Source organism: Poecilia reticulata, linkage group LG4, assembly GCF_000633615.1.
Source record: "Poecilia reticulata strain Guanapo linkage group LG4, Guppy_female_1.0+MT, whole genome shotgun sequence".
NCBI lineage: Eukaryota > Metazoa > Chordata > Actinopteri > Cyprinodontiformes > Poeciliidae > Poecilia > Poecilia reticulata.
This window is the reverse complement of record NC_024334.1, coordinates 10,037,460-10,051,391: the sequence shown is the minus strand read 5'-3', so window position 1 is coordinate 10,051,391 and position 13,932 is coordinate 10,037,460. Positions and strand designations below refer to the sequence as shown.

Here is a 13,932-nt window from a genome sequence, read left to right as displayed (position 1 = left end):
CAGCCTTTTTACAGATTAGGTTAGCAAAGTTGGTATGTTTTTTTTTTCTTTGAGTTAATGAGCAACAAAAATGTGCAACAGTTAAAATTTTTTTTGTGTGTGTGCATACACAGAAATTACCACAAACAAGCCAAGAGTCTAGAATTTATGTATATGATGAATGAAAATATTCTGCAGGAGTTTTATTTAGCATCTTTTCCACTGAACAGCAAAAACACAGACAAACATTAAAAAAAACTGAAGACAGCTGCAGAAAATGTGGGATTTACAGAGGAGGAAACCTGGTCTTTGATTAAGGACATTGGTTCTAAGCTTCAGGCACTCAGTGCCTTCACAGTTAGAAAAAGGCATATTGATTTGTCTTTTTCCAATTGTATTTGAGCTTCTACGGTGCATTCAGGAAGTATTCACAACACTTCTCTTTTCCCACATTTGGTTATTTTACAGCCTTTCCAAATTGTATAAATGAATATTTCCTGAAAATTCTACACACAAATACCCCATTATGACAATGTGGGAAAAAGTTAAGAGATTTTTGCTAATTTATTAAAAATATTAAAACACTAACTCACATTTCTATAAGTATTTACAGCCTTTACTCAATACTTTGTCATTTTGAATATGATGCCACAAACTTAGCTCACCTATCTTAAGACAATTTGGCCTATTCTTCATTGCAGAACTTCTCCATCAGGTTTCATGTAGACATCTGTGCACAGCCAGATCTCTCCAGAAATGTTCAATCGGATTCAAATCTGGATTCCTACTTGGCCAATCCAGCAAATTCTGAAGCCACTCCTTTGAATGGCCCCTGTCATTTGGGCCATTGCCATGCTTCATTGTAGGGATGGTATGTTGTCTGGTGATGAGCCTTGCCTTGTTTCCTTCAAACGTGATCCCTGTCATTCATACTGAAGAGTTCAATCTTTGTCCCAGATTTGCGCCTCAAGAGAATCCTGTTTTGAAGCTGTTTGTTTGCACTCTGACAGGCCCTGTCAACTGTGGGACCATCTATAGACAGGTGTGAGGCTTCGCAAATCAAGTCCAATCAACTGAAATTATCACAAGTGGTATTGATTTGAGCTGTAGAAACATCTCAAGGACGATCAGTAGAAGCTAAATGTTGATCTCCATGTCAACAGTTGGGAATACTCACTTAGATTTGATGTCTTGATTTGGTATTTTTAATAAATTAGCAAAAATCTCAAACGTTTTTACACATTGTCATAATGGAATATTTGTGTGTCAGAAGTTTGATGAAAAAGATGGATTTATTACAATTTGGATAAAATGTCATAAAATTTTATTTTACCCATAAAATGTTGAAAAATTGAAGCAATGCACATACTTTACAGATGCACTGTATATAACAGAAATTTGCACCTTCTAAATCTTTGGTTTGATTTAAATGGAAGATTTGCTAAATGAATAAAGTATATTTTCAGCATTTATCCACTGAAATTTTGGCTCAGTAATAAATATATCTAATATAATTTTGTGAACAAATAAAGTATAATACCATAAGGATGTTCTACTATTCTGTCATTTAGATGATGGTGGAATGTACAAAGACTATTTGCTTTCAGAGGTTTATCTATACTAGTCATTCAGTCAACAATGAGCCATTCAAAAATTCATATAAACAGGTCTTTGTGACCAATTTGCTACATGGGTGTACTTTTGCACATAAATATTTACTTTCTAGTAAATGGTTTTCTGTCTTGTTTATTGATTTGGACAAAGGTCAAAGACATCTCTGCAAAATCTGAAAATAAATATAAACTTGTTTTCCAAATTCAGATGATAATCAGAAAAGGAATAACTCAAAATTTGACAAAGTGCTGAACCAAAATGGTCTCATGTTCCAACTGACTACCAATTATCACTTCTATAGACTTCAGTTTGCTTCTCTTTGAATTTTGACTAAAGCTTTAAAGACTTTCTGCAAATGTTAATTTTTAGACCTTTTGGATCAGTCTTGCCATTGAGTAAACTAAATGTTAGTGCCAAGAGGAGATCATGTGACTTTCACCAATCAACCAAAGGTCTCCCAACCGCCCGACCATATTGATCCTAAAGAGGAGACAAGGCTGATAAACTCCATTGTGCAAGTCTGTACTGTAGCTGATTGGTTGGTGGAGAGGTAGGAGCAAAGTCTTAGATGTGACGATCTGTTTAGGAATGAAACAGAGGTCGAGGGTTGTGTTGACTCTAGGTTAAAGGAGATACATGGGTTTTGTGAGTGGGTATGATAGTCAGCAAGAATATAAAGGGTCATCATTTTCCTCTCTCCTGGCATCTCTCTTCTGTTTGGTTGGTGTGTGAGAAAGAGGCATAGTAAGTTTGACAGAGATAGGGTCAAGACAGGGCTTTGCAATGAAGACCTGTGTCCTGTTCCTGCTGGTAGTGGGGAGCGTCTACAGCGCGCCGGTTGAGCAGGGTGGCATCCAGCCAGGTTCCTGTGAAGATCCATCAGCTGTGAGCGCTTCTAATTTAGCTCTAAGCAAGATCAACCTTGATCGAGTGGATGGCTACGTCTTCAGCCTGCACCGGCTTTCCAATGTCCACCTGGATAGACATGTAAGTAAAACCAATTGAGTCCCGCTGATGAGTATTTCTTGGTCTAAGATATAATGCACTCTATGAGTTTCTTTCTTTCTTTCTTTCTTTCTTTCTTTCTTTTTTTTACATTGATTGAAAGATAAAACTTTGGAGATATGACAAATCACACATTGTTACTTTATATATTGTTATTTGTGTGTTACAGGGAGAAAACGGAGTAGTTTATTATCTGACTCTGGATGTAGTGGAGACCAACTGCAGTGTTCTCAGTAGGAGGGACTGGAAGAAATGCGAGGCTCGTCCCGAAACTAACATGCCGGTTAGAACTCAAATCTTCACTCTTAACACATAAACACACAAGTAAATTCTGTCCTTCAACTTTTCTTTATCACTTATTCATTCATAGCTAACTTTTGGTGTCAGCAGAAATAGGCTTCTTTCACATCATCTGTTTAAGGTGCAACTGATGCAACTTAATGGCAGCTCAGTGAATTATTATAAAGTACATAGGCAGAACAGGCATAGAAATTAATAATCTTTACTCCTCTGCCTGTGAAGAAGTAAAACATAAGCATTTGTTAATCAATATTTTAAACATCTAATCTAACACTATGTGTGCTGGGTTTCATCAGATACACCCTGGTAGATTTGCAGATAAAGAAAAGCAGCTGTTTCTTAGATCATAACCACAGTAGAAAACAATTTTGTTGCACTTCAGCTAGTGTATACCTCATTAATTCAGATGTACATGCAGGACTTCTTAATCAATATGTATTATTGTTCTGCTACAGTACTTAAAGTAACACATCTAACTAATTCCCCCCAAAATTAACAACATAGATTTACATTGCAAGTTGCACCCAGAACGTAATTAAATTAGGTTTGACATCCTTCTGAGACCCACATTCCCACTTTGGAAACAAATGAAGGTAATTCCTACACAACTACTCCTTCCACTAACCATCTTTAAAGTAACAACACTGCTGCTGTTGGATGAAATGCATGCCTCAAGCAAAAATAAAAACAGCTATGACACCATGCTTCTAATTGTAAAATTGTTTGTCAAACAACCTATTAATTGAGGGTTTAAAACAAAACTTCACGAGATATTTTCTGTTTTCTACTAATAAGGTTGACTCTACTCCTAATCCATTGGAATACAAAAAACAATGTTTGGGAAAATAATCCAAACAAATACATATATATATATATATATATATATATACATTACTGTGTTTTTGCAGGTGTATGGACAATGCAAGGCTGCCATCTACATCAATAAGCCACACAGAGTGGTTCGTCTCTACAAATACGACTGTGTTATTAGGCCAGGTATGAATTTTTATTTTTTATTTTTATATATTCTTGTGTGTGTGTGTGGTTTTGGCTAAAAGTTAATATTTATCATAAAAAAGAACTTTGCATTAGCAAATGCAACACATTATTACAATATCCAATCACTAAAAGGATGTTTTATAATTACTCAGTTCCTGCAGCCAGGGTGACACAGATTTGCCCCGACTGTCAAACTTTCATCAGCTTTGACAGTGAACAGGTCCAGAAGACTGTGTCTCGATCACTGGAGAAGTTCAACAATGAAAGTGGACTGAACAATCATTTTGCTCTGCTCAAAATCTTACGTGCTTCTGCCGGCGTAAGTAAAAAAATAAATAAATAAATAAAATAAAATAATACCAAACAAACATTGCACTGTATACTATTTATCTCATCTTATTTTGTATTCTAGTTAAAGCAAGGTAAAAGATGCCATCAATTGAACAGTCTATGAGAATCTCCTGATTATATATATTTTCTACTGCTGTATCTTACTTTAAACACAAACCTTTTCTCTTTTCTTGCATTTGTCTCCAGATGGCAATGGGCATGTATTACAATGTGGAGTACACTATTCAGGAGACTGTTTGCGGAAAGTATAAACAGTCACCAGCAGGTGAAAACTGTCCTATCATGACATGCGAATTCTCAGTGAGTCATATCAAAATATTTTCCTTAAAATTTATGTGGTCATAAATCTGTATTGGTCCTTTTAAATGTGCTTTCACTATGTGACCTGAATGGAGTGAAATATTACATTTAAAATATGCTTCTCTTCTCAGCACAAGGGCTTCTGTAAGGCATCTCTCATGAACACCCCAATGAATAATGACATCATTACTGTACAGTGTGAAATCTATGAGCAAGAGGTAACCTACAGTTTCTGTAATAAGCGCTTTTACTGGTGTCATTTTTATACCAGCTTGAAATGTGTTGCTTAAATGTTCCACATGATACAAATCTTGATTTTCTTGACTTTCCACAGGCTGCTAACACAGAAAAAGTACAACATCTGCTGGGTGATGCAACTGACCACCCACACAATGACACACACAGACATGAACATGGAAAGGGCCATGACCATGACAAAGAGCATGGCAAAGGTCACTCACATGGACATGGGCATAGACATGGTCAGGGCGGGAGCCATGAACACGGTCATCATGGAGGGAGCCACGAACATGGTCAGGGCGGGGGCCGCAGACACGGTCATCATAACAGGAGCCACGAACACGGCCATGACCATGTTCATGGTCAGGGCCATTTACGTTTAAGTGAACACGATCACATCCATGACCACACCAAGGATCACTCTCACCATGATGTCCCACACCCTGATGAGAGCAAACATCACCACACCCATGACCATAAGCCAGGCAGTGCCTACAGGCATGGGCATGCCCACTCACATGACCATGGACTTGACAGCGATCATGATCACGTTCATGCCTATCATGCCAAGGCACAAAACCATACTGGTGGATTTCCCAATCAACACCATAACTACAGCCATCCTGCGGGCACACACACCCATGACCATGACCATGAGCATGCTTTGGACCATGAGCATAACCATGCTCACCTGCATGAGCATGAACATCACCACCATCATCACTTGCATGAGCATGAGACCGAACACCACGACGAACCAGAAGGCTTGATAAGGACTCTGCCTGCCATTGACCAACCAATGACCCTGCCTTCCTTCCCCGACATTCCCGCAGGTGGGCCTGCAGCTGGAGTCACTCTGCCTCTCAAACCTGACCCCAGTATTCCGGGACACACTGAACCAACCATCCTTCCCTTCCCTACTTCTCGCTCAGCAGAGTGTGCCAATCCAGCAGAAGGAAAGAGTCTAGTGAACAAACTCTTTTTGGAGGATCCCTTATTCAAGCCTGCTGCTTGATGGGACTTAACTGCTCCTGAAAGAGAGCAAAACTTTTGAGAGAATTCAGATACTAATTGTCCAAGTATTGTAACAACTACTTTTCCTGGTCATTGTTGAATACATAACTTGTGAAATGCCACTTCATTTGACCATTTAATAAAGACAAAGTGTATAAAATTAAACTTCTTTTAATTTGTGCCATTTGCTTCTGAAAAACAAAGATCAGAATCTGTAAATGGGTCATTGGTAAAAAATGGCAACTGTTTAGCTGGCTGTGCCTAAATGTTTTTTTGAACTAAGCTCACTGACAAAACCAAGGTCATTAGACCTTTTATTTTTTTTTAAATCATGTGTGTCAGAGATTTGTAATAAAAAATGAAATCCAGTGTCTCTCAAGGGTTCAAAAAACTGATAATTTTCACAAAAAGTGTTGAACAGATAGTCTGCTTAGTTTGTTGCTGTTTCATGTTGGTTCAATGTCCCCAAGAAGCATGATCAAATCTGTTTTGTGCAGAAAACATTTAAACTCTGAAGTGCCGTTTTTACATTTGCATTTTTTAAAGGGTTGTAATGGAGTATTTCAGACTATTTTAGATTAACCCAGAGTCCAGTAAATATATGTCAAACTGTCATGTTAGTATCTAATCTTCTGACCCACATGGAGTAAAATCTAAAGATTTTATTACAAGAAAATTAATAATGAATCTTAGGCTGTTTTGGAAGGAACTGGAAGTCGCCAACAAGAACACTGTGTTGAGACATGAGAGGTTAGATTGGAATTGACTTGAGATGCACGGTAAAATATGAAACAAGCTTACTTTGAGTTGTAGGTGGAGCCACCATGGACAAGTGAGTGGAAGGTGTTGTTTCTCCTTGTGTATTGACAATGACAGATGACTCTTGAGCCAGACAGATGACAAGATAGAAAGCGGTGATCGTGGAAAGACAGACAAGTTAAGCACTCAGGAGGATGATGGAGAGTAAAAGATGCCAGACACAGACATGGGTTCCAATATTTATAGTACAGATGAGGTCTTCGAATAAGGGAATCCAGAATACTTCAAATGGGGTGACCAAATGAGCACAGCAATCCTGAAAAGGTTCAACAAGCAAGAAAAGTTCAGGAACACAGAGGGTTTGGTTTATCATGAAGGATAACACATCGGAGGCTGCTTCTTCTTCTTTTCCTTTTCTGTTAAGGTTAATCGCAAGCAACTTTCAGGTGAATACTGCCACCGAATGTGAAGCAATGCTACCTTACATTCATTAAATTCTATTTTTTTCTCAGTTTCTCTCTTTCAGTCTCATATTTTACAATTCATCAATACACGTTCTACATTTTCTTTTTCTCCACATTCTTCACATTTATCACTACTTTTCCGACCAATAACATAAAATGACATTTAACCGGAATGACTTAATCTTCCCTTTCCCTCATTAATATTTTTAACTCACGTTGGCTTTTGTTTAAACACTATCCTTTCTTATCTTCATTCCTTTTTTGCCAAATTTCTATCTTAACTAATTTGCCTTCCCTTTTCCCATGAAGGAAAAGTAATAGTTTTTATGCTCTCCAAAGCCATTTTTAGCTAATTTGTCTGCCTCTTCATTGCCTATTACTCCTTTGTGTGATGGTACACAACAAAACTAAATACCAATGCCACCTCTAACTAAATCAACTGGGCTTAATTTCTAATAAGGTAAAGGAGGGCTGGCAGCCAGCTCTTCATATACAGCATTTGGTGAGTGATAATAAAAGCACACCTGCATAGATCCCCTCAACACTTCCTGGCGCCATCTAGTGGGTGCAAAAATGAACAACACACAAGGACACAAACATTGACAGAAACTTGTTTCTGCAAACATTTCGTTGTAATTATATTGAAACTGATTTGTTTGTTTATTGTTGTTTTTTGTTTTTTTTGCTTTTTGCTAAAAAAAAMACATCCAAAACAGAATAATTTCTACTTTTTTTAACTACAGACTGGASATCTGCTCTAGGTTGCTAAAACTGAAAAAAAAAAGTCTTTATACCTTGTCTTTGTGAACTTTTACTGATGCAATCAGATTTCCAGACAAAGCAAATAGTCGTTATCAGTGGGCCTCTTCAGTTGCAAAATTGAAAAACAACGCTTTCCCTAGACTGACCTATTGAGTCATTTCAAGTTAAAGGTTGTGATTAACTGTTCAAAAACAATCACAATAAAGCTTTAATTCACAAAGTAGATTGCATCATAACTGAAGCAAAAGTTTTTGGTGTAAATGGATCATAACCATTATGAAACATCAAATTAGTAGCAAATTTGCTGAAAGCCAACAAAGTTGTTTTCAAGAAACCATCACAAATGCACAAATGTTCAACAGAACAGCCACTTTGCCCCGGCTCTGTTGAACAATGGACACATCTAAAAATTGCAGGACACAGGCCCTTGAGGACTGGAGTAGAATTCCCCTGGCCTAGAAAATAAACCTCAGAAAGGAAGTTTAAGAACACTTTAATATATACAAACCTCTAGGAGAAATAAAAAAAAAACACCAAGATTTCCCTAAAAATAAAAATTCTTATTCAGTCTAAAACCTGCAGGACAGTAGATCTTGAGAACTAGGGTTCAAGTCCCCTGGTTTAAAACAGACATGTCAGTTAGTTCTGAGCATCAAGATTTTTCTCAGATTGATTTCAGCTCTGCTCTAAATGATTGCTCCTGATGTGATCCTTCTGAGACGATTGAGCAAGTGACTTAAAATACAATTTGCACTTTTGAGTTGGACTGAAATATCACTTGTACATCAGTATCGGGTGACAAAATTAAAGGAGGTAATGCATTATTTGAATGACAGAGTTGAATAACCTATGTATTTAATCACTGACTTAAAGTTCTTTATATCCCTTTGAACTATGACCGCTCAGTCAGTCAGGCATTGGCCTTTCATGCAATAGATGCAATCAGCTGTTTGCTCATCCATTGCAGGAGGGGTGAAAGTCTAGCATTTACCTTCTTGTCTGTCAGAACAGTCTTTGTGAAAACTAGGATTATTATTTTTTTCAATTGTATGTTTGCTCCTGTGTGAGAGAAACTGTGTATGTGTAGAAGAACATGATTGTATCCTTTCTAGTTCTGTTACTGGGATTACTTTTCCATAACGGGAAAGCCAAAGTCGAGTCACAAGGCTGTCACAGCCCTGATGTTGAGAGAACGGCAGAAGAGGTCCTGCAGCAGATCAACCAGGACAGGACTGATGGATACATCCTAACTCTCAACAGACTCTACGATCTCTCCAGCACATCAAATCAGGTTAGGGTGAAAATATTCATGCGTGCGCAGAATTAATGGACAGTAGATGGGGTCTCAATGTACAACTTTGTTGGCATTTTGACAACATTTTGGGTTCTTGAAGAAAGAATATTGCAGAAGAATGTATACTCAGAGAATTTAATGGCACTATTCACATTTTTAGTCCGGCTGCCTTTGCAATCTGCAATATTTTTTAATTAACCATACTCCTAATAGATTGTCACTAGTGTATAGGAAGAACGGACACCCTATATAAAGAGGGTAGTCCTTCATGAAGCCATCCTGGGTTGAATTTCCAACTTGGGAACCTTTGTTCTTGCTCTCCCCCTTTTCTTCTCTCTGTCCTTCTCTGTCTCACTTTTGGTTTTTAATTGTAGAATACACATCTTATTGTTGTACCCAGGAGAAGAGTGGTTCAGTTTACAATTTGACTATCGATGTGCTGGAGACCAAGTGCCACTGCATCAGCAAAAAACCATGGAAACAATGTGAAGTCAGAGGTCTTGGAGATATACCTGTAAGTCCAAAACTGTTTTGTGTTATACTTCAGTAAAATTACAGCTGACACACACACACACACGCACGCACACACACACACACACACTCACGCCCACGCGCACACACACACCCACGCACACGCGCACACACACAAACACAAAACGGTTATCATTATTATTTTGATCGATCTGATCCTACGTAGCCCTAAAACTGCCTTAATCAAGAATAAATACAAAAACATATGCTGTAAAAAGAAAAAAAAATGGTAAAATACTGTCAGCTGTAGTTGCCAGAATTTCACCATATACTGTAGATGCAATAAAATTCTGGCAACCATAGCTGCCCGTTTATGTTACCATTTTTTTTACAGTGTATGTTAACTGAGTTGCTATATAATAATAATAATAATAATAATAATAATAATAATAATAATAATAATAATAATAATAATAATAATAATAATTAATCTAAAAATTGTTGCACAATTCTGGAATGTCTCCCTTTTAGTCATCTTTATACAAAGTAAGTGTGTAAATATATGTGCTTCCTTCAGGTGTATGGAGAGTGTCAGGCATCTGTTCAAGTTGATGCTCAGGTCAAACTTGAGAGCTACTCTTGTGCCCTGCGAGAAGGTGGGTGAAATGACCATAAGAAAAAGAACAAAATAACAATCTTAACAAAAAATACTGACCCCAAAAGTATTATAAATTAGAGGAGCAAGGTAAGTGAACAGAGCATGAAAAATGCCTTTTGCCATTTTTTTTGCTTTATTATTCATAGTAATAAATGTATATTTTGCATTGATTTGTCTTATTTAGTTTATCATCTTAGTAAAATATTTTGCCTTTCCACAGTGTTTTTACTGTTTACTTTTAGTATCTTTTGGTCATTTCTGGGTTGTTTTTATTCTTCCTTCTCTGAATGATAATAGGAAATATTTCTGTTTTGTTTTTGTTTGTTTCTTTTTCCTTTCTACCCAGTGCATTTACTTTTCAATTGTCAAACCTTGCAATTGTCAAACAAAAATTACAAAGTTTGACAGAATTTCTTCACAACACCCCTGTGTGTGCAAAACGTTTGTGGATTAACAGTTGTAGAAACTGAAGTGTGAGCTCACCATTATGTTGCAACCGCTGATTAAAAAAATGAATCTGGAATGCAGGATTGTGGTAATTAATATTTTAGGTTTTAGCTTTCCTTTTTCTTATGTTGAATTTATTCATGTTTTGTGTTCCTGAGATGAGAAATCAAATTAACTTTTCAGACTTGAGTTCCTCTCACTGTGGTGCATTTGGTTTCTTTTGCTATGTTTCTTTGACTTTGTACCTTTAATCCTTGTTTAGTTGCAGCTACTGCTGTTGTGCACGTGTGTCCGGATTGCCCTACGGCTGACAACTTGAATGAACCAGTAATCAAGGAGACAGCCAAGCTCGCTTTGCAGAAGTTTAATAAGGAAAGTCATTTTGCCAACTACTTCACTCTATTGAATATTACAAAAGCCAGCTTACAGGTAAAACCAAGTGCATGGACCTTTCCAAATTTACAAATAAATCAAACTTCAGATCCAGGCCAAGTTTCTTTGAGAAATCTTCTTACCCTTAAAACGTTTTACATCATCTATTGTTTCAACCCAAAAATTCATTGTATTTTTGGGAGGCCAAACAATAACATATGATTGTAAAATTGATTCCCCATTTTTTAAATTTTATATGATTGCATCAGTAAAAATATTATGAATGTCAATTTAATACTGTATGTACTATAACTTTATGTGTTTTGCCAGTGGGTTGTTGGACCGTCTTACTTTGTAGAGTTCACTGTTCTGGAAACGGAGTGTTCAAAAGAAACTGATTTCAGTGAGCTGACCCACTGCCAACTAATGAACTGTCAGTTTGCTGTGAGTAACAGATTTAAACATCGCTATTTAGCTAAATTTCAAAATCTTAATTTCAGACAGTCTGTTCACAAACCTAGACAGACATGTGGCAATTAGTAAAGTCTTTAGTCATCCCTCATTTTGTCATGAGTTTAAAAAAAAGTTTAATTTTGTTGGTTTTGTTCTGTTCATTAGGTTGTTTGACTTCAAGTTCCTGTTTGACTATTGTTTTATTTTAGTAATCTGTTTTTGGTTCTGTTTGTTTGTTTATTTGTTTAGTTAAGGATTCCCATTAGTCTCTACCGCAGAAGACTATTCTTCCTGGGGTCCGCATCATATGTTGTGCTTTTTCTGTAACACGTTATTTTTATTTTTATTATTATGGCTTACAGACAATAAAACCCCAATATTCTTGAGAAATCAGGAAATGTAAGATCAGTTTAAAAAAATAATATTTTAAACAGAAATATCAGGCTTGCAAAAAGCATGTTCTTATAAGACTTGAATTATTTCTTTGTATTTTTCTTCTAACATGCCAGACCTTCTGATCTTCTTTAGTCTAATCTGAAAAGAATTATGGCAGAAAAACAGTTTCGTTAATGGTAAGTTGTTTTTCTGCCATTAGCACATTGAGCATTCCATACACAGGCATGACTGACAGAATTAAGACCCTCCTCCTGGGTCTGATTGATTGTTTTTGGCTGAACTTCATGCATTTCAAAAGATTGAAATAGTAGCACTTGGAGGAGCTTATTTTTTTTGTTTAGCTCTTAGCAAAAATAATAATAATTTAGAAAAAAAATCTCTGTTGAACTTTCAAGAGATCACCAAGATAAAAGATAAAGGTCTCCTAAAGGAGCACTAAAGTTATAAAAGAAAGTATATTTGATTGACCCCTACATAAGCCCACAGCTTCCAAAGGTCTAATAATTTGATCAATGACACTCATAAAGTCACCCAAAGCAAAACGACCAGAGCAGCAAACATAATCCTGTTACAAATGTGCAAATCGCTACTAACTTTAAACGTTTTGACATTCTAAAATTCGGATGTACTGCAGTGCACTTTTACCTTCCAGTCTAATTTTGCAAGAATATGTGAATGTAGACAATTGATTCATAAAAAAGAAATCACATACTATTCTTAACTTCTCTTTTAGCACAGGGGGTTCTGTACTGGTTCACACAAGACTCACGAGGAGGCGTTTAAAAACATGAACCCTGTTGGAAAAGACGCCAGTTCCTTTCAGAAAGCAGAATCTGTTGAGGTGAAATGTGAGATCTATGAACCACAGGTATTTTCTTTGATCATTATTATGCTCATAACAAAAAATATTAGCTATCGAATAAGAAAAATGATTCAAAATCTTTCCTTAGCATTTTGTAAACTTTCAAAAGTTTACAAAATGCTAAAGTATCTCTGCTACTACTTAAAAGACAGAGATGAGACCTCGCCCCTGCCCCTCAGTCCTAAACCACCATGGATAAGAATTTTTTATTTTTTTTAAATGTTCAAACCCCAGAAAGGAGGAAGTCTATTATTTACTTGTCTTCGATAGTTGTAGATGTTCAATTGTGAAGCCATTATTCTTTTATTCTTCTTTCTGTAGGCTGCCACTGTTGAGGAGCAGGCCCATGGTAAAGCAGTTAGTGGGCACCCAGAGCAACATCACCACAACCACACACACCTGCACCACCATGAGCATGTGCACTCTGTCACGCAAGGCTCAGACGCCACTGTCTCCAACCCAAAAGGCCTTCTTGGCAGAATTGTGTTCGAGCCTGCCACTCCCAGATCAGCCCCAACTGCTAGCTCCTGTCCTGGTGCTAGAAGACACAATCTTGGTTTACGCAGCCCCCTGCTCTGATTATCTGGATTCATCTTTGTTTAATCTCCCATGCTACACGTTTTATATTTTTGATGGAATTACTTGAAACTGGTATATAGAACTGTTACTAAAAAGTAGGATGGCATTAACCTGAGTTGTTAGTCATTATTGTAACATGATGCATCTCACTAATTCTTTGATTAAACAATGTTTTACATTGAATTTTTTTTCTGATAATGTGAAATACTTTACTTATGTTTTCACAGTTCAAATGCAGTTTTCAAGCAAAATTATTGCTTCTCAGCACAGTTGCATTCAGAGACGTGGAGGTGGAAAATTAACCATATACAAATATATTTAAACATAGTTCTGCACTTAGATGTCCACTAAAAGTCTTCTCAGTAAAGTATTTAGCAATAGTTATGAGTATCCTGTTGAGATGAAAGAACAATCTTGCTAATGCATCAGTAATTATGTTTTAATTGTGCGAGGATACCAAAATCATGCTTTCATGACTGAGAATTGTTGCAAAATTAAACAAAAATGCAACATCTAAATAAGTATTCATATGAAATCAGAACTTGCCACAGCATTGAAGGTGATTTCAAACCTTGTGGTGCTGTCCTACAGAGCTGAGCTAAAAACAAATATA

General features: G+C 36.7%; 2 protein-coding genes across 2 annotated transcripts; both read left to right on the top strand.

The window, feature by feature from the left end:
- Nucleotides 1-2,233: 2,233 nt before the first annotated feature.
- Nucleotides 2,234-5,967, top strand: fetub (fetuin B). Its single transcript, XM_008406681.2, has 7 exons — nt 2,234-2,580; nt 2,768-2,881; nt 3,807-3,894; nt 4,050-4,216; nt 4,435-4,548; nt 4,680-4,766; nt 4,883-5,967. Exons 1-7 carry the CDS (start codon nt 2,377-2,379, stop codon nt 5,801-5,803), a joined length of 1,695 nt encoding a protein of 564 aa, XP_008404903.1. The 5' UTR covers nt 2,234-2,376; the 3' UTR covers nt 5,804-5,967.
- A 2,737-nt stretch (nt 5,968-8,704) lies between these two features.
- LOC103463380 (fetuin-B-like) lies at nt 8,705-13,502 on the top strand. The gene is made up of 7 exons (XM_008406682.1): nt 8,705-9,078; nt 9,482-9,595; nt 10,130-10,208; nt 10,920-11,086; nt 11,360-11,473; nt 12,612-12,746; nt 13,062-13,502. Exons 1-7 carry the CDS (start codon nt 8,881-8,883, stop codon nt 13,317-13,319), a joined length of 1,065 nt encoding a protein of 354 aa, XP_008404904.1. The 5' UTR covers nt 8,705-8,880; the 3' UTR covers nt 13,320-13,502.
- The last annotated feature ends 430 nt before the right edge of the window (nt 13,503-13,932 follow it).